The sequence below is a fragment of the Vanellus vanellus genome, assembly GCF_965231255.1.
Source record: "Vanellus vanellus genome assembly, chromosome: 21".
Classification (NCBI taxonomy): domain Eukaryota; kingdom Metazoa; phylum Chordata; class Aves; order Charadriiformes; family Charadriidae; genus Vanellus; species Vanellus vanellus.
Genome location: NC_138926.1, coordinates 5541148 through 5561444, shown reverse-complemented (window position 1 = coordinate 5561444; position 20297 = coordinate 5541148). Strand labels below are relative to the sequence as shown.

At 63.0% G+C, this 20297-nt stretch overlaps 1 protein-coding gene across 1 annotated transcript; it reads left to right on the top strand.

The window, feature by feature from the left end:
- Positions 1 to 12970: 12970 nt before the first annotated feature.
- On the top strand, positions 12971 to 17417 carry SC5D (sterol-C5-desaturase). The gene is made up of 4 exons (XM_082493936.1): positions 12971 to 13189; positions 15084 to 15216; positions 15660 to 15760; positions 16064 to 17417. The coding sequence occupies exons 1-4, from the start codon at positions 12980 to 12982 to the stop codon at positions 16487 to 16489; spliced, it is 870 nt and encodes a 289-aa protein (XP_082350062.1). The 5' UTR covers positions 12971 to 12979; the 3' UTR covers positions 16490 to 17417.
- Positions 17418 to 20297: the final 2880 nt, after the last annotated feature.

Here is a 20297-nt window from a genome sequence, read left to right as displayed (position 1 = left end):
TTGGAAAGAGGTACTCTGGGGTGGGCAGGACTGCAAGGCAGAGGAAGGTGGGGCAGAAATGTGTGGTGTGTTTGTGTGGTGTGCCACGGCAGAGGTTTTTCAGGGTGAGAGACAGGGTTGAGGTGTGCGGATGCGGGGCGGCGTCGGGGCGCCCGGCGGGCGAGTCGAGAGCGGGCGTGTGGTGCTGTTGGGGGTGGGGGGGGCTGTCTTCGTCGGTGTCTTGTTTTGTGTTTGTACTCTGTGAAAAGGCTGCGTGGGAATAAAAAGTGTTGCAATCCTTTGTAAGGGGAGTTGTCCTGTGTGATGGTGGTGAGGACGGGGCCGGGGCGGGGCGGAAGGGGGGTGGCGGGGTGCCGGGCGGGAGCGGCACGCTCTCTGGGGCTTGCTGGAGCCGAGGGGCTGGGTTTGGGCTGTCTGAAGGAGCGGTGCGACTGCTTTTGTGGGTGGGTTGGATGAGGTTGGGGTGGGCTGGGAATAGTGAGGTCTGGCGGGGAGGGAAGGGGCCTCCCGAGGTCTCTGTAGGGGTCCCTGGGAGAGCCGAGGAGCACGGGGGCTGGAGGCGGGCAGCATTGGAGGGAGTTATCTGTGAGCCCATTGGTTGAATGTCTGCGTGCCAGTCCCATGGCTGCTTGCCCTATGGCCGGTGGTGGTACGGGAGGAGAGCAGTGATGTGGGAGAGAGGAATGGGAGAGGGGGCGGTTGGTGGCAGTTGGAGCGAGAAGCTGGGGTCCTGGGTCTTTGGGGTGGGTGAGCGGGGCTAGCGTGGGGCCGGCGGGTTGGCAGCAGTCTCGTGCGGAGCTGTGTGACGAGGGATGTTCCCGGCGAGGCTGCGCTTTCTGGGGTGAGGGGCCAGTTGCAACTGGGGGAAAGCCCGGGAGGGAGAGGTTTCTCGAGGAGAGCAGGAGCAGTGGTGAGGGGTGGCTTGACACAGAGGAGGGCGTCTGCTGCGAGGACCCTATCTGCCAGGGGGGCGATGGGGTGGCCGGCCAGGCGGGCGACGACCTGGCAGCATGGGTCAGCTATTGTGTTGAGTAGCTGGACTCGGTGGAAGGAGTGGCACGATGGGACTGCCGGGCGGGAGGGCTTAGGGCAGTTCACGGGGCTTAGGCAGGGCAGGCATGGCGGTGGCGTGGTGCTAGGCAGAAGGGAGAGGTTTGGTTGTGCAGTTCTTCTGGTCAGGGACAAGGGGATTGAGAGCCTCTGGGCGAGGAAGAGGGAAGCCAAGGCGATGTAGTAGTGGGTGTGTAGTACTGATTGCTCAGCTGGCATGGCAGCATAGAGGAGTTTTTCTGTAGGTGAGTGGGACAGATGTCTGGATGGGTGGCCCTTGTCCTAGGGGGGGTGGGGGTGTGGGTGTTCAACAGTGTAGGTGTGATGTTGGAATATGACACGGAAGGGTCCGGTAGGTCTTTGGAATCGCCGAAATGGTCAGGTCTGAGCAGGAACTCAGTGAGGCTCCCAGGAAAGATGCCCAATTAGTGGTGGTGTCGATGCTAGAGAAGGGCCGGTGGGGGATGCGAGGGCAGGCAGCTACCGGGGCTGCAGTGGTGATGAAATGGTAGAGTGTAAAGTGTCCAATGTAATGTGAGAAAGGGATGGCAGATTTGCCTGGCAGGGCTTCAGGAGAGCGGTATTCAAGCCATTAAGGGTCCTTATTAGTAGAGTCCTGTGGGAGTGAGCTGTAGTGGGCCTCGGAGTCCAGGAGCGCCTGTCGGTGTTTGAGAGCCACCTGGTAGTAGCTGGGGAGCGAGCAATTGAAGCGTGGGAGAAGTGAAATGAGCAGGGTGGACTACCAGCTGGCCCAAATGGGGTGCTCCGTCCGGTGCTTGAGAGGAATTGGGAATGATATGATCTCTGTTGGGATGTGGAGATCGGGTTTGTATATGCAGGGAGAAGGTGGGTGAGGCCCCGGCGCCGTAGGGTGTTAAGTGGTCCGGTGTGGCCTCACAGGTCAACGGGAAGGGCTTCTTTAAGGATCTCAGTAGCATGAGGAGGCCTAAAGGGAATGTGGGGTCGGTATGGGTGGAGGCTTGTGTTTTGACTGATAGGGAGGAGGGCAGAGCGGAGCTGGAGGGGCAGGGTATTGTAGGTGCAGTGTTTAATAGTGCAGATGCGGGCCAGGTGTCGTCCAGTTCTCGAGTCGGTGGACTGTGAAAATGGGAACAGTGGATGTAGCGGTTTGGACTCTGAAATGGTCAGGGGGAGGCCGTAGAAGCTCTGCAGTTACAAGTGTGCGGGGCATTTTCCTGAGAAGTGAGGGAGGTTGGGGACATCACGGCAGGTCACCCAGGGAAGGTCGGGGGAGGCTAGGGAGGACCGTGGAGGTAGGGAGCGAGCTGAGGCTATTGCCGGGGGCAAGAAGCCTGGGAGGGGCCATGCAGGGACCTGCAGGCGGGTCAGCTGAACCGCAGGTCCCTGAGAAATGATGGAGAAGGTCACAGCGGGTGCTATTGTCAGGCATCTAGAGAGTAAATGGATGCCGGGGCCGAGTCAGCAGGGGTGCACCAAGGAAAGATTGTGTGTAAATCTCGTGATGTGTGTGTGTCGTAGGCCTGCTTGGATAGCGGAGGAAGGGAAGGAAGTGGACCGGGTGTATTCTTTTTGTAATAAGGATGGTGTCGGTGGCTCTCTCAACTTCCTTCTGTGCAAGTTGTCCAACTGTGTGATCAGAGGGTTCATGGCGAGCCAGAGGAGAAAGGAGCAGGAGGGTTGGTGGCAACGGGGTTAGTGCTGGCTGGGGACCGGTTGCAGGCAGTCTTTCTGAGGGTCGCAAGCCGGGGCTGTGTCTGCCCATGCCGATGGGGTGTTGAGGTGGAGGCAGGAGCGGAAGGCTCTGTTAGGCAGGTCGCACATGAGAACAGGCCCGGGAGATGTCCTTGAGTCTATTGAGGGACGAGATGCCCTGTTGGGGATTGCTGTTACAGGGGAGCATAGGGCAGTGAGTATGGGGATGAAAACATAGGAGGAGTTGAAGTGTGGGAGTCTGCACCGATGCCGGTGTCATGTAGGGCACAATGTGTAATGGTGAGAGGAGCAGCCGGAAAGCAGCCCTGCAGGAAGAGGTGCAGGGCCGCTGGGTGGCAGCGGGCTCGATAGGAGGTGGCACAGTGTGTGCCGGCAGCTGGGCGGACAATCCTTGGGTGCTGAAAGCACAGTGTAGGCAGCTGGGCCGAAGAGCAGAGTGTGGTGCCGGACTGGATGAGGGCTCGGTCTCACCTGGAGTATGGTGTGCAGGGACAGGCTGGGCCCTTGCTGGTGGTGTGTCAGAACTTGTAAGGGCGTACTGGTGTGTATCTAAGGAGAGGAAATGGTTGGAAGGCTGGTTCTGTTGGGATCGGCTGAGGTCTCTGGCCTTGTGTACGTTGGAAAGAAAGGTGTCTGAGGGGTGACCTTGTGGCTGTTCTCAGCCTCCGGAGGTAGGGAAGGGGTTAGGCCGGTGGGGAGCTAGTTTTCCTGGTATGCAGTGAGAGGACATGCGGGAAGAGCTCCAAGGTGTGTTTGGGGAGCTTTAGGCTGGGCAGTAGGAAGTGTGGTGGTGTGTTGTAGAAGTAGCGGAATGGGCTTTGTGCAGTGGTGGCGGATGCCCCATGCCTGTGCTGAAGAGGTGTTGCGTGTCCTTTTAGCAGCTGGCCTAATGCTTTGAGCAGTAATGAGATGGGCTGGCAGTTGTGCATGGAGAAGAGTAGTTCTGGGCAGACTCTCGAGGAGCTTTCCAGTGTCTGAGGAAGGCTTGTGGGAAAGCTGGAGAGGGGCTGTGGATGAGGGTGTGTATGGACAGGATGAGGGCTGTGTGCCTCAAGGTGGCAGAGGGGAAGTTTGGAGTAGAGAGCGGGAAGAAATGGGTTACTGGGAGCGTGGTGAGCCCCAGGTGCAGGTTGCCGGCCCAATCCGTGGAGGTGCTCAAGGTCAGGCTGGAAGGGGCTCGGAGCAACCTGGGCTGGTGGGAGGTGTGCTGGGCCAGGGCAGGGGGGTTTGAAGGAGATGGTCTATCAGGAATGTGTGAGCCTCAGCTCTGCTATGATGTGCTGCAGTTTCTGGGTCCCTTCCCTCTGTGTTAGTGTTGTGTAATCTGCTGGTAGGAGTGTGGGGTTGGGAGCGCACAGGTGAGGCTGTTGTGCAGGTCCACCTGGCTGCTGGGGCGGTGCGGGGCTTTGACGGGCTGCTGCTGGGTCGGAGCAGGATGTGGAGGAGCACGCAGGGCAGGGTCAGGGTGGCTGTGGTGTCTGGCTGGTGGTGGTTGACCTTGTGTGCGCTCGGGCTCGTTGGCCATGCGGTAGGGGGTGGAGGTGGTGCAGAAATGATCTGGGTGGCGGAGAGGCAGTTGGCGAGCAGCGCAGGGCCGAGAGGGGATGGAGTGGGTGGGATGTCTGTGATGTGCAGGCGAGGGGAGCATGGGTGGTGGTGAGGGGGCTCGGCAGGGTGGGTGGGGTGTGTCTGGCTGTGCGTCACTGGCAGGGTGTGTGCTGCTGGTGGGGTTTTGCTGTCTGGGCAAGGGAGATGTAAGGGTGGAGGGTGCCGGGTGTGTTGGGAGTGTAGAGGCGGCTGGGGTGCTGGCTTTCTGCAGGGGCTGATGGGTGGAGGCGGTGGGTAGTGATGGTAGAGGAGCATGGGTGCCGTGTGAGGCAGGTGAAGCCTGGGAGATGTCCTTCCGTGAGGAGGGAAGGTGGCTGCGAGGGGTGTCGGAGCAGATCCGGTTGGGTGGTCTTGTCGGGACCCGGTGGGTCTCTAGGTGGTGTGGGGAAGGATCGGAAGTGGTGTTGGTGTGTCTGTGGGGGTGTCTGGGGTGGGTAGTGTTGTGTTGATGTGTTGCAGAGGTGGATTTGGTGGGGGTTGTTTGCAGTCTGTGGGGTGGAGGGGTAGCTGTGGTAGGGGAAGTGCCTAGTGGTGACAGAGGTGAGCAGGCTGAGACTGACAGCTGTGTGTGTGGAGAGGGATCTTGGAGGGTCCTCAGAGTGCTCGGATGTGTTGTGTGGGCTGTGGTGTCTGCAGGGGAGTGGGGCTGTGTGTAGGGTGGGTGTTAGGTTTTGTTGGACCTCAGGAGGCCTGGTGTGTGCGTTTTGGACAGGGTTGTTGGGTGCTGGGCAGGGGAGAGGGAGAGGTGCCTGTCTCATGGCTGCGGAAGTGGGTCTCTGTGGTTGCTGGTGTGTGCTGCTGTTGAGGCAAGTGTTGTGGGTGCTGGCTGCAGAGAGGCATGGCTGGCGCCGGCTGTGGAGATGTTGGGGTGGAGGTGCCGCTGTGTGTGGATTTGTTGAGGTGGGTGGGAGGGCTCAGCTGTGTGGTCTGGCTGGGAGGAGAGTGTGAGGAGCTGAGGAGCCCTGGCCACAGTGGTGTGTCTGCCATGTGTGGCATTAGTGGTGGGAGGCTTGTCCTTAGGCCTGTGTTGCAGACCGGTGGGGTGTGTGTGGTGTACTAGCTGGCACTGTCTGTCTGTGATGGTGTTGATAGGGGAGTGTGGTTAGAGGAGGGCTAGGACTGATGTCGAGTGAGTGTGCACTCTGTGGTGGGTTTGTGCAGAGCTTTGGAAGCATAGCAGAGTGTGGAGGTGGCGAGGGCCTAAGTTGGCATTGGAGGTGAGGAGTGCAGGTGTGTGTGGTGTGGAGAAGTGCGTGCAGGTGGCTCTGTTGGTGTGTCAGTGGTGGTCGGTGATAGCGAGGTGAGTGTGGCGGGGGGAATGGAAGGCTGCTTGAGTGTCTGTGGTGGGCTGGGCGGTCTGTAGGTGCAGGAGATGATGGCGATGCCTGCTGAGGATGTGTGGCATGTGCTGCTGTCAGTCTGTAGTGGGTAGTAGTGGATGCTGGTGTAGGTGGGGCGGCAGGCTTTTTTGTGGAGGGAAGGGATGCTGTGGCTGTGCGGGCTGAGGAGAGGAGGTTTGCTGGAGTGTGGGTGTGTAGCTCATGGCTTTCTCTGTGGTTGCTGTGGTTGGTAGGCCGTAGGGCATGTACGTGGTAGTGGTGAGGCTGGTGATGCTGGGTTGCTGTCGTTCCCTTCCTGTTGCTGTGTGTCTCCTGGGTCTCCCTTTGTTGGTTCAGTGGCTCAGTGGGTGGCCCTTGCTCTTTGCTCGCGGTCCTTGGTTTGTTTGCTGTGAGGGGTTGTGTCTGCCCATATAAGTGTTTGTGGGAGTCCTGGGGTCTTGGTGTCTCCTCTAGGGCCCGGGTTTGTCTGAGTGCATGTTGTGGGGGGGGGTGGGTTCCACAGGGCTCCTAGTCACCCTGTGTCGGTAGGTCCTGTGTGCCTTGTTGGGGCCTGTGTCCCTTGTCATCCCTTTCTGTCCTCTGTCTCTCTGTTCTGCAGAGGTGGGGTGTCTCTAGCAGTTCCCTGGAGTGCTGTATTGTGTGTGTCCGTGACGCCTTTCCTGGTTTTTGTATTGGTGTGCCCGCTAGGTGTGTGGCAGGTTTTGTGTAGTTGGCCTTTCTTTTGCTCTCAGGCTGTGGTGTAAGTTGCCAGGATTGTCTGGGCGCTATGGCTGGGACTTGTCTTGCTTATGTGGCTGTTGTCTTGCTCGCTGGCTGTGGTGTAAGGTGTGAGGTTGCACTGTGCGGTATGGCTGGGACTTGTGTGTGGGTGATGTAGTGCTAGGTTGTAGCTGTTTGCCTGGCTAGTTCTCGAAGGGTCAGATATGTGTGGCTGGCTTTTCTCTGTGGACTTGTGCATGAAGTCTGAGTGTGTGTCTAGTGCTCTTGCTGTGGCGGGGGCTGTCTGTGCTGGGCCTTGGTTCTGGCTCTGGTCTTGGGGTTGTGTGTCCTGGTGCTATGTCGGGGGGTTCTCTGAGTGTTCCTCTTAGGTGGTGCAGTGTCTGCTGGGTCTTTGTTTGTGAGCTGTCCTGGTAAGGTCAAGGTTTGTGCAATTGGTGTGGTGTGTGTGTTGCTTTTGGGGTGGAGGTGGAGCTCTGGCTGTGTCCCCCCTTGCAGGCTGCTTGCCTTCTTCTCCCTTTGTTGGTGAGTGGGTGTGTGTCTCCTGCTATCGCAGCTCTGGGGCTCCTGTTTTTTTTTCTCGTGCTCTGGCTGTTTGCTCTCCATTGTTGGGTGTGCTCTGTGTGTGTGTCTTAGAGCGCTCTGCCTCCTGCTCCGTGGGGTGTAGCTTGGTGTCTGTGTTGGTGTGAAGTGTTGGTGAGCTGAGTCACTTTGGGCGGTGATGGGGCATGCTGCTGCATGGGTTTGGGGTGGTATGGGTGGAGGATGGTGTGCCTGGGTCTCTGGTGAAGGTAGTTGTGGTGGAGGGAGGTGGTCATTGCAAGCACTGTGTGGTGCAGACGCTGTTTGCTGGTGGTTGCAAAGTTTGTGAAGGTAAGTTGTGTGGGGAAGACTGCAGGTGCAGGGAGTGACCTGGAAGCTAAGTGCTGGGATGTTGGTCTTAGGAGTTGGCCCTGGGGGTTGGGGGGGGGGTCTGTAGGTCTCCTGCTTGTGCTGCTGAGGGCTGTCCTGCCTGTGGTGGTAGATGTGATGCTGCTGCCGTGCTGGCCGATGGAGGGGAGTGCAGCTGACTGCCAGACACAGGTGGCCTGTGGCGTGCAGTTGTTGGGCAGTGAAGTGGCTGGGTGTGGTGGGAGGCCGGGGGCAGCGGTGTCTGCTTGGGGTCTCTGCCAGGAGCTCATCCTGGCGGCAAGGCTCTTGGGCTGGGGGGGTGTCGAGCAGGGGCGGGTGTTTGAGTGGACTCAGCTCGCAGGCTGTATTGGCGGGAGGCGGCGGCGGCGCCGCCGCGGGAGCTGTCCAGCAGCTGGAGGGGGCTCCGCCGGCCGGCCGCGGTCTCGGCGCGGCAGCCGCGGCCTGCTCCCCTGCCGCCGGCGCCGGTGGGTGGCCGGGGCCCGGGCCCCCCGGCGGCCCCCGCGGGCTGCCCCCGCTCGCTGTCCCCGCGAAGTGCCCCGCAAAGTGCCGTCGCCAAGAAGGCCGTCGCTCGGCCGTCGCTCTTTGCTCCGTCCCTCTTCGCTACGCTCCCGAGGTCGCTCAGCCCCTCCGGGGTAGGTCCTCTGGGCCCACCCCCCAGCTTCCTGCCACCACCCCGAGAGCCAATGGGCGCCCAGGCTACTCGGCACCCACCCAGGGGTCCCCCCCACCGCCTCTGCCAAGGCCTCCATCCAACCGGCACCATGCTCCCACCAAGTGGGGCTGGGCCAAAGCCCCAGCCCTGCCCACCCCAATCACGGAGTTGTCAGAGTCAGAAGGGACCTCTAGAGATCATCTAGTCCAAAGCCGGACTGCATCCAGGCGGGTCTCAAAAACCTCCAGAGAAGGGGACCCCCCAACCTCCCTGGGCAGCCTGTGCCAGTGCTCCAGCACCCAAACCGTACAGAAGTGTTTCCGTGTGTTAGAACGGAACTTCCTGCGTTCTCACTTGTGCCCATTGCCCCTCGTCCTGTCACTGCAAAAAGCCTGGCTCCATCCTCCCTCAAGCCACCCTTCAGATACTTGTACGCCCTCAATCATCTTAGTTGCCCTTCGCTGGACTCGCTCCAGCAGTTCCCTGTCCCTCTTGACCTGGGGAGCCCAAAACTGGACACCGTCTTCCAGATGCGGCCTCCCCAGCGCCGAGTCGAGGGGGACAATGACCTCCCTCCACCGACTGGCCACACTCCTCCCTATGCAGCCCAGGATGCCGTTGGCCTTCCTGGCAACAAGGGCACCTGGCTGTGCAATACATCATTTACTCTCTACCAGCACCCCCAGATCCTTCTCCTCCGAGCCATCATCGACCCCACTTCTCAACATCAACATTTGTGGTTGCAGGCACCCACCGCATCGACCACATCTACTGCTCTCTCTCACGTGAGACTGCTTGCAGCTATCACCATCCCAACACATACCATGAATCCCTCAGTGCCCACCATCCCTCAAAATCCACCACCGGCCCTCTTTCCCATGCTGAGGCCTGCAGAGCCAGCCACAGACCACGCAGCGCTCTGCCCGATCGCCATCCCTGTGCTCACCCTTCAGCAGGCAGCATCCCTATCACACAAGAGACACTCAGCACTCAAACGAGTCTTCCAGACACAACACCTCACCAGGGTCCGCCACCACACACAGAAACCGAGCCTCACTCTCCTCCTCCTCTTGCCAATACACATCTAACCCCGGGAGGGCGGTGACCTGCAGTCAGCCTCACCGCCTCCTTCCAGCATGCTACTATTACTATGCACACCAGCAGCTGCTTCCACCTTCCTCTGCTCATACTTCTCCCTGCTTCCTAACCACCACTATCTGCCACTGCTCTCTACCCCAACCCCATGTCAACAACCAACATTACAGGCTCCTGAGCTGGTGGCTACATGCGCATCCCTGCGGGCAGCATTCCCCGATCCATCTAGGCCCCGTGGGACCACCCCTCAGAGCTGACACCCACAGTCCCGACACCAAGCTGCACTGGCCACCCTACCACACACCCCCCGACACCCCTTGCTGTGCCTACAACACCTTGGACTACCTCTACACTTGCACTCAAACCGCCTAGCCCAGCCCCGCTCCAGGATGACACCTGACCCCTCGCTCTCCATACCGCCGCCTTGCACACCCCTCTGTCCCGACGACAACTGGACAGTCTCCCTCCCCCCTATTGCGACGAGCACACCTCCGCTCCCAACACACCCATACGAACACCATTACCCCTACCACTGATTCACAGATTCAGCACATTTCAAGGCAGGAAGGGACCTCTAGAGAGCTCACAGTCCAACTCCCGTGCTACAGCTGCATTGCCTAGAGCTCCTGACTCTGGACTGCATCAGAGCAGCTCGGGAAAATCTCCCGAGAAGGGGACCCCCCAAACTCCTGGGCCAGTGCTCTGGCATCCTCAACCGTTACACACGTTCTCCGCACACTTGCAGAAACCTCCCCATGCTCGCACTTGTGCGCACCACCCCTCATCCTCACACCGGGAACTGCCCCCGAGAACCTAGCTCTATCCTACCACAGACCAACCTCCAGATACTTGCCAACATCCATAAGGTCTCCCCTCAGCCTTCTCTGCTCCTGCCTCACAAGAACCAGCTCTACCAGCCCTTCCTCTTAAGGCACACACATCAATCCCTCACTCCTCTCAGGGGCCCTATGCTCTACACGCTCCGGCAGCTCCCAGTCCCTGGGGAGCCGGGACCTCGACACAGTATTCCAGCTGTGGCCTCCCCAGCACAGAGAACACTGGCACAATGACCTCCCTCCAGCAACTGGCCCCACTCCTCCCTATGCAGCCTAGGATTCCACTGGCCTTCCTCTCACCGAGGGCACACCTGGACCATGGATAATTTACTGCCTACCCTGCCCCTTCTCGTCAGAACTACTTCCCAGGGCTCTTCCTCCCCAGCTGCAGCACCTTGCCATCACTCCACATGACCCTCATGACCTTCTTCTCTGCCCGCCTATCTGGGTCCTGCTGGACAGCGACGTGGCCCCCGGGGCTATCGGCTGCCTCACGCAGCTCAGTATGCTCAGCGACCTTACTGAGGACGCACTCTGTCCCCTCATCCAGGTCATCGCTGTCAACTCCGCACAACAACAGACCGAGAATTAACCCCTGGGGGACACCACTGGTTACAGCCCTCTGACCGTGCTCGGCGCCACCAATGACAACGCTCAGAGTTCTGTCACACTCTCCACATGAGGCTCTCACAAAGAACCCCTCCAAAAAACCCACCTGCATACCGACCCGACTGACAGCCACACCTGCATCAGGCCCGCACCCCTTCTTCCCAGACAGCCCCCGCATCTTCCCCGCTCCCTTGCCGCCGCCCTCGGTGCCCGTGCCCCTCCCCCTACGCCGCTCTCCCCCCTGCAGCTCCTATCCCTACTGAGATCGCCTGTCTACGGCAAAATCTACCTCCGACAACACCACACAGGCACACCACCCTACGGAGCATCGCTTCGCCGCACACACCCCCTGCCAGATTATTTTACATGTCTGCTTGTCCCACCCTCTGCAGATCCCCACATCCTGGGCGCTGCGCCACTGCATTTCACATTACCAGCCACCCCATCTGAACCGCTTCCGACCATCCTGTACTAAACCCGACTGCCACCATACACATCACTTCCACACTTAGCGGGCCACCTCAAGACGTGAGCACATGCCGCCGCCGACCCCCATCACCCTAGATCACTAAGAGCAGGGCCCAGAAATAACAACACCACAGACACCTCTAATGCAACATGCCCGACACGCTAATCACAGTCCGACTCCCTCCTGCGACACACTGCCCCGACCTCTACAGACACTATGCACATATGACTACTGCCGCCCCGATCCCCCTGCCGCCGACACTGCTGACATGCCCCAGACCCTCCACAGTGCCTCGGGCTAGAAACGCCGCTCCGGCATGCCCCAATCCTTGCCGTAGGAGATGCTCCCCACACTAGGACTACTACTACCACACTACCCACTGATTCATCCACAAGATCCCCCCTCCTCAACACAGCTCACCCACTTACAGATAAAGCTTCCCGCCGATGCTAGCACCCTGCTCCGCAACTGCGTTGCATCTGACCCAGCCTAGACCCCTCTCCCACACTAACCTCCACCGCCAGGCACCGCCTCTCTCAACCTCCACACCCATCAGCTGACACATTCCTATTCAAATCCAGCACCTCTGACCACACCAAGGAACTGGCCCCGATCCGGCCGCACGCTGACCCCCCTCGCTACCTCACCGCTCCACAACAGCCCCTCCCTGACCGATGGAACCGCCCTGGTCCTCAACATCCCTCCACCCCTCAGACACATTCCCATCCCCTCCTGTTATGCCACTGTCATCCCCCAATCTCCTCTCCCTTGCTACCTCTCTCCCTGGATGAACTTTCCACACCACATTACATCCATACCTACATGGCCACTTCTCACTCGTTACCACACCATCACACTCCACCGCCGACAGACAACCCATCCTCAACGGCACTCCGAAACCTCCCCCCTCGCCCAATCCCTTGCACATCTTCCAACAGGACACCCTCCCGACCCAAATGTGCCCGCCATCTCGCTGCCGCTGCCCTGCCTGGACCACACCACGCTCCCCACAAGACAGCACGGGACGCACCAGCACACACCGGCTGCCCGTCCCTCTGCCCCGACATCTCCACCCACATCACCGTCACAGCTCTCATCCATCCACCCCTCCATCCTCCGGGGCCACCAACTAGGCTTTCTCCGGGAGCCCGGGGCTCACCGCCCACGGACGCGCCACGTGCGCCCGGGAACAGACGGGCTCCTGTCCCACCGCGCGCTGCGGCCCCGCTCTCCGGCACCCCTCCGCCCCGCCCCCGCCGGAGCTGTCCCCGCGCCCCGCCCCCGCGCGACGTCACCGCCCGCGGTGGCGCCAGCCCGCGCCTGCCGTGACGTCGCGTGGCGCTACCGGCCGGCGGCGCCGCCCCTCCCCGCCCACCGCCGCGCCGGGACCCGCAGGCAGGTACCGGGGGAACGGGGATCGGGGGTCGGAGGGGGGGGCGCCCCGAGAGGGGACGCCCCGGGGAGGGGGCGCGCGGCCACCCCCGGCCGGAGCCGCCGCGCAGCGCGCAGGACCCGTCCCCCGCACGGCCGCGGCCGTCCCTGCGCGATTCGCCGGTGCCTCCCGCGCACGGGGACGCTCCGCTACGCCCGGCGCCGACCCCTGCCTGCCGGCAGCCGTCCCCGGGACCCCCGACAGACGCGGCCCGCCCGGCCCCCTGGCACGCAGCTCCGCTCTACACGGCACCGCTCCCAACAAGGCCCCCGTCCTCCCCGAAACCTGCCGCACGCAGACCCCACGGCAGAGGACCCTACTGTACCTGCCCTCTCTCCCCGCAGCAGACACCAGACACAGGGCAGCCACCCTGCCTCCACGTCAACCACGATCCAGCCCACAGACTCCAACACCGCACACCTCCCAGACCTGCCTACCTCCACCACCACGGCACCCCACTCCTCTGCACGCTCGGGATGGGGCCCCTGGGGCCCCAGGGACGCGCGCCGGGGGGACGCCTTCCGCGACCGCCCACACCCCTGTCTCTTCCCCACAGGAGCCACCATGGACCTGGTCCTGGACGCCGCCGACCGCCACCTCCTCACGCCCTACGTCTACCCGGCCGGCTGGCCCGAGGGCGAGCCCTGCCGCCAGCTCCTCAGCCTCTTCGTCATCACCAACCTCGGGGCCCTCGCCCTCTACCTGCTCTTCGGCACCCTCAGCTACTGCTTCATCTTTGACCATGAACTCATGAAACATCCCCAATTCCTAGAGGTGGGTGCACCCCGCGGCCCCACACTCCTCGGCCCGTTTGCCATTCCTGCATCGTCCGCCACACCCTCCTAGAGTGGGAGGCCGTTCCAAATGACATGTGTCGCCTCAGTGGCACGGCACATCCCCTCTGTCTCTCCAGAATGAGCTCCCACTTCCACCACTGGCTACTCTGCTCCCACCAGCCCGCCCTTGCCCACCACGCTGACACCCCAGACACCCCACTCAGACGACAACCCCCTGAGACCACCTCTGACATCAGGCCCCACCACACACACCATACCGCCCGGTCCCATCACAGCAGGGCCACCTCCCTCCGGACACGCCAACCCCCCCTGGCCGCTACGCTCCCGGCCCTGGCCATACTCCCCCCTCCCCGCCCTCAGCACCCTCAACGGCCACCCGGCCACACGCTCTCACCCTCCCGAGACCGGGACGGCCCCGGGGTCCCCGGCCGATCACACGTACCCCTGTGCCTGCCAACGCTACCCTGCAGCCGGCTGCCCTCCCGCCCTGCTTCCCCTGCGCGCATTGCTCTGCGGCACTCACCCCTACGGCTCGGCCACAAACACGCACACGTCGCCCGATGCCCTCCTCTGCCCTACTCCTTTGCGCCACAACATTTGCCCCGCCACGGACGGCTCGCCTCCTCCTTCTGCACTCTGCTACCTGCCTGTGCTGGCCACTCTCCCCTCTCTGACCATATCACAGTACCACTCGCACAGCGCTCCACACCCAACCTCCAGCACCAGCCCTGCGCCGAGTACGGCTCTCCCGAAACGGGTGGCGTGCGAGGCCCCGTGCCCCAGTACAGATGTCAACGCAAAGAGCCTGCCCTAAAGCTCTCCCGGCCAACAAGACGCCAGCCAACACCGACTCCCAAAGAGCCCGGGGGATGCGCGGGGCCGCTTCCGTCGCTCCCCACCTCCCTGGCCACCCTCTCGCCCGAGCCCTCTCAGACCATCGTGACACTGCAGCTGAGCCACTGGGCCGGCGCCTCGCAACGTCCTCTACTCCTACGCCCCCGCCGTGCCGTGCGCGGGCCCCCCTTCCGCCAGACCTCATCCCGCAGAGCCCCTTCCTACACTACCTCCAATGTCACCGTGAGGTGTTCCCCACCTCTCCGGGTGACCTATTCCGGCGATTCAATGACCTCCTCGTTCGTCACGTGTATCCCACCTGATCCTTCCCGCCTCAAGCATAACACCCATACACCTGACCCCATCGCGACAGACCCAGCTAGGAAGTCTGTCCCCATCCTGCCAAGAGCCCGCTCACGTCACTGATGGGATGGTTTCCCCTGACCCTTCTCCGCTCCGGCCCGAGCGCCCTGACTCTCTCGGCCCGTCCTCATGGGACATCCCCTCCGGCGCTCTCGCCACCCCGGCCGTCCTCCTGACCCTCTCCAACCCTTCCCTGCCTTTCCTGCACGGCCCGCTCTGTAGCCGGACACCACGCTGCAGCCCCCCACCTGTCTCACCAGAGCCGAGAGGAGAGGTGGCATCGGCCCCTCGACCTGCTGGCCAACCTTCCCGGGATCCGGCCCGTGAGACGGGCACCCTCCTGGGCAGCGCGCGGCCATTGCCGGCTCCGATCTGCCTTCTCATCTGCCGCTACCCCTGAGTCCTTCTCGCCGGGGCCGCTCTCTGTTCCCCCGTCCCCCAGCCTGCCTGATCGCGGGGGGATCGCCTCGCCCCGGGCCCGGGACCCTGCGCTGGCCCTTCCGGCACCTCGCGGGGTTCACGCGGACGCCGTGCTCGGGCTTCGCTGGGGCCCCTCCGGAGGGCATCGTGTCTCCCCGCCGTGCCGACCAACCCCCTCGGGTCGACGCCGTTGACAAACTCGCTACACACCCGCTCTCCCCCTGACCCGTCTCCCCTGCTACCGCCCTCTGCAGAACCAGGTACGTCGGGAGATCGCCTACGCGCTGCGCTCCCTCCCCTGGATCAGCGTGCCCACCGTCGCCCTCTTCTTCGCCGAGGTGCGGGGCTACAGCAAGCTCTACGACAACATCGCAGACTCCCCCTACGGTGAGCCGCTCCCCCGTGCCTGCCTCGGGCCGGCGCCCTCTCCCCACGTAGCTCCCGCCTTGCCCTCGGGCCCCCCGCGGCGGGTACTGTCCCACTTCTCCTGATGACCTTGTACGAGTCCCTCGGGATCCACCACGGCACCCCCTGCCCCAAACTGGTACCACCTATTCAACCTACACCCCGTATCCCTGCGGCCCCGCAGCAGGATACCCCCACGCCCCCGCCGAGCTCGGGGCCTCACCGCCCTCTCGACACCCACCCGCTTCCCTTACCCAAACGGCTCGTGACGACCGGGCGCCCCGGTCGCTTTCCCCCGCTCACGGGACCCCATCTGACCCTCTCGCCGCATGCCCTGCGCCGCCCCCCCGGCATGACTCGCGCGCGCCCCCCCACCTTGACCGACCTCGAGCCTCTCACTGCCCGTAACCTCTCCGTTCCCCCAGGCTGGTCGGGGGTGTTCCTCAGCATGCTGTCCTTCCTCTTCTTCACCGACATGGGCATCTACTGGATACACCGTGCTCTCCACCACAAACTGCTCTATAAGGTAGGAGGCTGGGTGGCGAGCTCGGGGTGGAAGCCCTCGCCCCGCGACGGGCCCGCGGCTGTGCCGCTCCTCCCGCTAAACGGCAGCCCCGGAGGGAACGGCACGCTCGGCCCCGCCGCGCTAGGCGTCGCCTCGGCCCGGACCCTGGGGCGAGCCCGTCGCCCGCCGGGGCCCCCGCCGGCCCCGGCTCCCTTCCCCGCCCCTCGCCCTCCCCGGCTCCCGGCGATCCCCTGGGAGGAGGCGGCCGGCAGCCCCGCCGACGCCCGGGGTCTCGGGGACCGACGGCGTGCTCTCTCCCCGCAGCGCTTCCACAAGCCCCACCACCTCTGGAAGATCGCGACGCCCTTCGCCAGCCACGCCTTCCACCCCGTCGACGGCTTCATGCAGAGCCTGCCCTACCACATCTACCCCTTCCTCTTCCCCCTGCACAAAGTCACCTACTTGGGCCTCTACATCTTCGTCAACGTCTGGACCATCTCCATTCACGACGGCGACTACCGCGTCCCCCGCCTCCTGCGGCACGTCATCAACGGATCCGCCCACCACACCGACCACCACCTCTACTTCGACTACAACTACGGGCAGTACTTCACCCTCTGGGACAAGATCGGCGGCTCCTACAAGAGCCCCACCGCCTTCGAGGGCAAAGGCCCCCACGACTACTTGCGACGGCTCCGAGAGAAAACCCGGGGGGGGGCCGACGGCCCCCCGGCCGCCAAGACTGACTGAGGGTCCCCCCGGCCCGGCCCCCCGCCGGGACGAGATGCCCCGGCCGGGTCTCGTTCCGTTCCTCCCCGGCCTCTCGCGACTATTGCGCCACGGACAAATAGCCCCCATCCCCTGACGGGGCGACCGCCACGGGGTGATCCTCGGGGAGCGCTGCCGCCCGTCCCTGGTCCCTAAACAGCGGCGTACGGCCCCGCTGACGACCGACGGCCTCTCTGGACGCCGCACACCTGCCCCGATCCCCCTATCGCTCCCCCTCCCGGACACCCTCGAGCTCTGCTAAGGTCCCAGCGCTTCTTTCATACTGTGCTGCTGCTTTGCCACCAAAAAAAAAAAAAAACACTATGGCACACCTAGAAAATAACACGGCACAAGTACAGCAATAATGTGGCACACATAGAATAACATGCACGGCAACGGTCTCCATCCATCCCTGTGGCGGGCCGTCGTCGCCGATTCCCCGTTGCCATCACAGACTTTGTCGGGACAGGTCAAGTTGCGTCACGTCGAGTCAATAGGCTGCTCGTGCTCCAATTTTATTTATTTTTTTCCAATCTGTATTTCCCGAAAAAAAAACGCACACGCCTACCTTTTGGAGACACCACGGATCCTCCCGACGGCTCCTCGGCGCGGCGAGGCCTCGGCCTCGAGACGCGGCGGGACTCCGCGGCGCTCCGCTCGCTCTCCTCTTCCGCTCGCCCGGGAAGGTCCAGCAAGGCGCTGACGGGATGTCTCTGCGAACCGACCTGCCTGTAGGACACAGAGACATATTGAGTCCCACGGGTACCTTGAGCTCCCCACAAACTGCCAAGGGCGGGACTGAGTGGGACCTGGGAGGAACAGGCGCTATCGGGTTCGTGGCCGGCTTTCCCCCTTCCTCCTGCTGAAACCCCCTCCTCTTATGGGTCTGACCCGCGCTCAATAAATCTCACTTGCCAACTTGGCTGCCCTTCGTTCCCGTCGCCCGCGCTCCCGACGCTCTGCTTTCGCCTCCCCCTGCCGACTCGGTCTCCCCCACGTGTGCGGCAACCCGGACCTCCGATTGCTGATTAACTCAAAGCCCGCACAAGTGCCGACGGTCAAGGCGAGGCCCGCGGCGCGCTAACGTTTCCTAACTGCCGTGCTTACCCTGCGGCCCCGTTCCCTGACCGCGTCGGACCCTGGAAAGAGCCCCGGGTCTCTCTCCTCCTCCCGTCTCGCCGCCATCCCCGAGCCTAGTGCACGCCTCGCGGACACTTACATCCCACATGCATTCAACCGTCGGGAGAAACATCCAGAACGATCGGGTGTGTGTCTGGCTCAGACCTGACGCTCCCAAGGACTTCCACTTGCATAGAATGGCTACCTTTGAAAAGGGACCTTAGGGATCGTGTCCCTCTGACCCTCTGCCGTGGGCCGCGACGCATTCCGCTACCCCGAGTCGCTCACAGCCCCGTCCGACCCGGCCTCGCACGCCTCCGGAGACTGGGCAGCCGCGGCTTCTCCAGGCAGCCTAGGCCTCTATTTCACCACCCCACCAGAAAAAAATTTCTTCCTGCTACCCACACAAATTCTGCCCTCTTTCCTTGTAAAACCGGCCCCCCTCATCCTATTGCCCCATTCCCTGATCGTGGGACCCTCCCCATCACACCTTTAGACCCCATAAGGTGCTGGAAGGGCCTCTGCGGTCCCCCCGGAGCCTTCTCTCCTCCAGCCCAAACCCCCGGACTCTCCCTGCCTGTCCTCCCGGCAGAGGGGCTCGGGCCCTCCCAGCATGTCCGGGGCCTCCTCCGGCCCCGCTCCGACAGCTCCGTGTCCTTCCGATGTTGCCAGCACTAGGGGAGCAAGAGGCAGCCAATAGCCAAACCTGCCCGTGTCCGAGACGATGGGTGCGTGACCCGGGCCGACTCGTCCCCCTGCCCGGCCCCGTGTGCCGAGAGGGGAGAGGACCCGGGTGCCGTCGGCCCCTGGCGCTTCTCGCCAGTATCCCTCCCACGAGGGACCTGCCTGTGCCCGGGCCCTTCCCAAAACACCCACGGGACATGACCTCAGACAGGCCCTGTGTCACCGGCGGCCGGTCCGGCACGGTCGCCCCGATGGCTCCCTCCGGCCCAAACACAGCCCCTCATCTAAAGAGAAGTCACCCTGGGGCCGCTATGTGCTGCACGTACGACGCCGCCCTCGGCCGGCCGGCACCGAGGGCAAACGTGCCGACAGACGTTCCCCGACCTGGGACGCCTCGGCTCCGGGAAGCCCTGCCTTCGCCCTGAGGGCATGTAACGCTGCCTCCCTGCAATTGCCGTGGGGCGGCGCGACAGCTGATGCTGGTTAAACCACAAGATGGAGGTGTTGCTCGCGGCACGCCAGCGGCGGGAGCTGCACTTGCGCGGCTGGCCTTACTCCTCCTCGGCCTCCTCCGCCTCGCCCCGGCAGCGTGGAGGACGCGCGTAGGGTGGCCCGCGGCTGTCTGAGACGGCGTGATGCTCAGCAGCACGCCGACGATAACTCCGTGGGATGCCCCAAACTATCCCGACCCTGTCAGGACCGCCCCACTGCGGTCCTGGCGTTGCCGCCAGCCCGGCTCCACGTCACACGGGCTGACGGACCCTCGTCCGAACGCCCCCACCCTGCCGTCCGGAGACGGCTGGACACGCAGCCTTGGACAGGGACCGGGCGCAGGCGGCCCGACGCTTCTGCACACGAGACTTGTGGCCGGACCGAAGGCTGGCACCGGCGGCTCGCCCGCTTTGCCGAATGCTGACCCTCGGAGCACACCTGTTACCCCCAGCTGCGTTCAGACCCCACGGAGACGCGCTGCCGGGCTGATACCGTGCGCCTCGCCTCTGTTCACCCACACTGAGTGGAAACTGTTCCCGAGCATCTCTGCCGTGGCCGTTCCTGCTAGGGATGACGCACTCCCGTCACACAGACCTGGCTAGGTCAGAACCCATCGGTCCTCGAAACGCCTCTCCATCCGCTTCCAAACGCGCGGAGCCTCGCCCCTTTCTGACACGCAGAATGGGCACCGACTTACAGCGCTGCGTGAGCCCCGCAGCTTGGAAGCTTCCCGCCCTGGAGGAGCTAGTCCCGCCGACAACAAGGATCGCAGCTTTCCTAGATGTACCGTCCCTCTCCAGGTCCGGTATCCTTCCGGACACCTACCGCGTGACGCCTCTCTGCCGGCAGGCCGACACACAAATGGAGTCTACTGGTTGGGAATCCTGATGACTATGCCGTGCGCTGTCCAGAAGTACCTCCTGCTCCGCTTGGCAGACCTCCTGCCCTTTGTATTCCGATCGACCTCGCAGCTAGCCGTTCTGCGACTCCCTACCTGCCTCTGAGGATAGCCGCCACTGATGTTTCGAGAGACAGCTGGACTATGGGAATTACAAAGAGACCGATCTGCCAGGAATACGGCTCCCCAGTAAAGGACGACACGTTGCCATGCCTCTGACTGAAGCTTTGGCCTCGGGCTACGCACTGCTTACTTAAACCCCCGCGCCCTCCTGCTGAGCGTCCCCGGGACCCGCGTCAGGGCCCTCTCGCCACTCAAGGGGGCTTTGGGCCCCGGGTTTCGCCTCGAGCCCGTTTGCCGGGCGTTCCAGCGGATACGCGGGGACGCGTTGGCACCGGGAGCCTGGCGGCAGCCTGTGCCCATCGCCGAGCCGGGGAGCGAGGGCCGGATGCAAGGGCCACGGCGTCCCTCTCCTGCCATTGAGGGGACGCACTCCAGCATCCCTCCTGCCCGCCTCGCGCACGCGTCGCTTGACAGTCAGGGGCCATATTTGGCCCGGGAGAGATGTATTGCGCCTTCTGGAGCGCAATCCCGGGC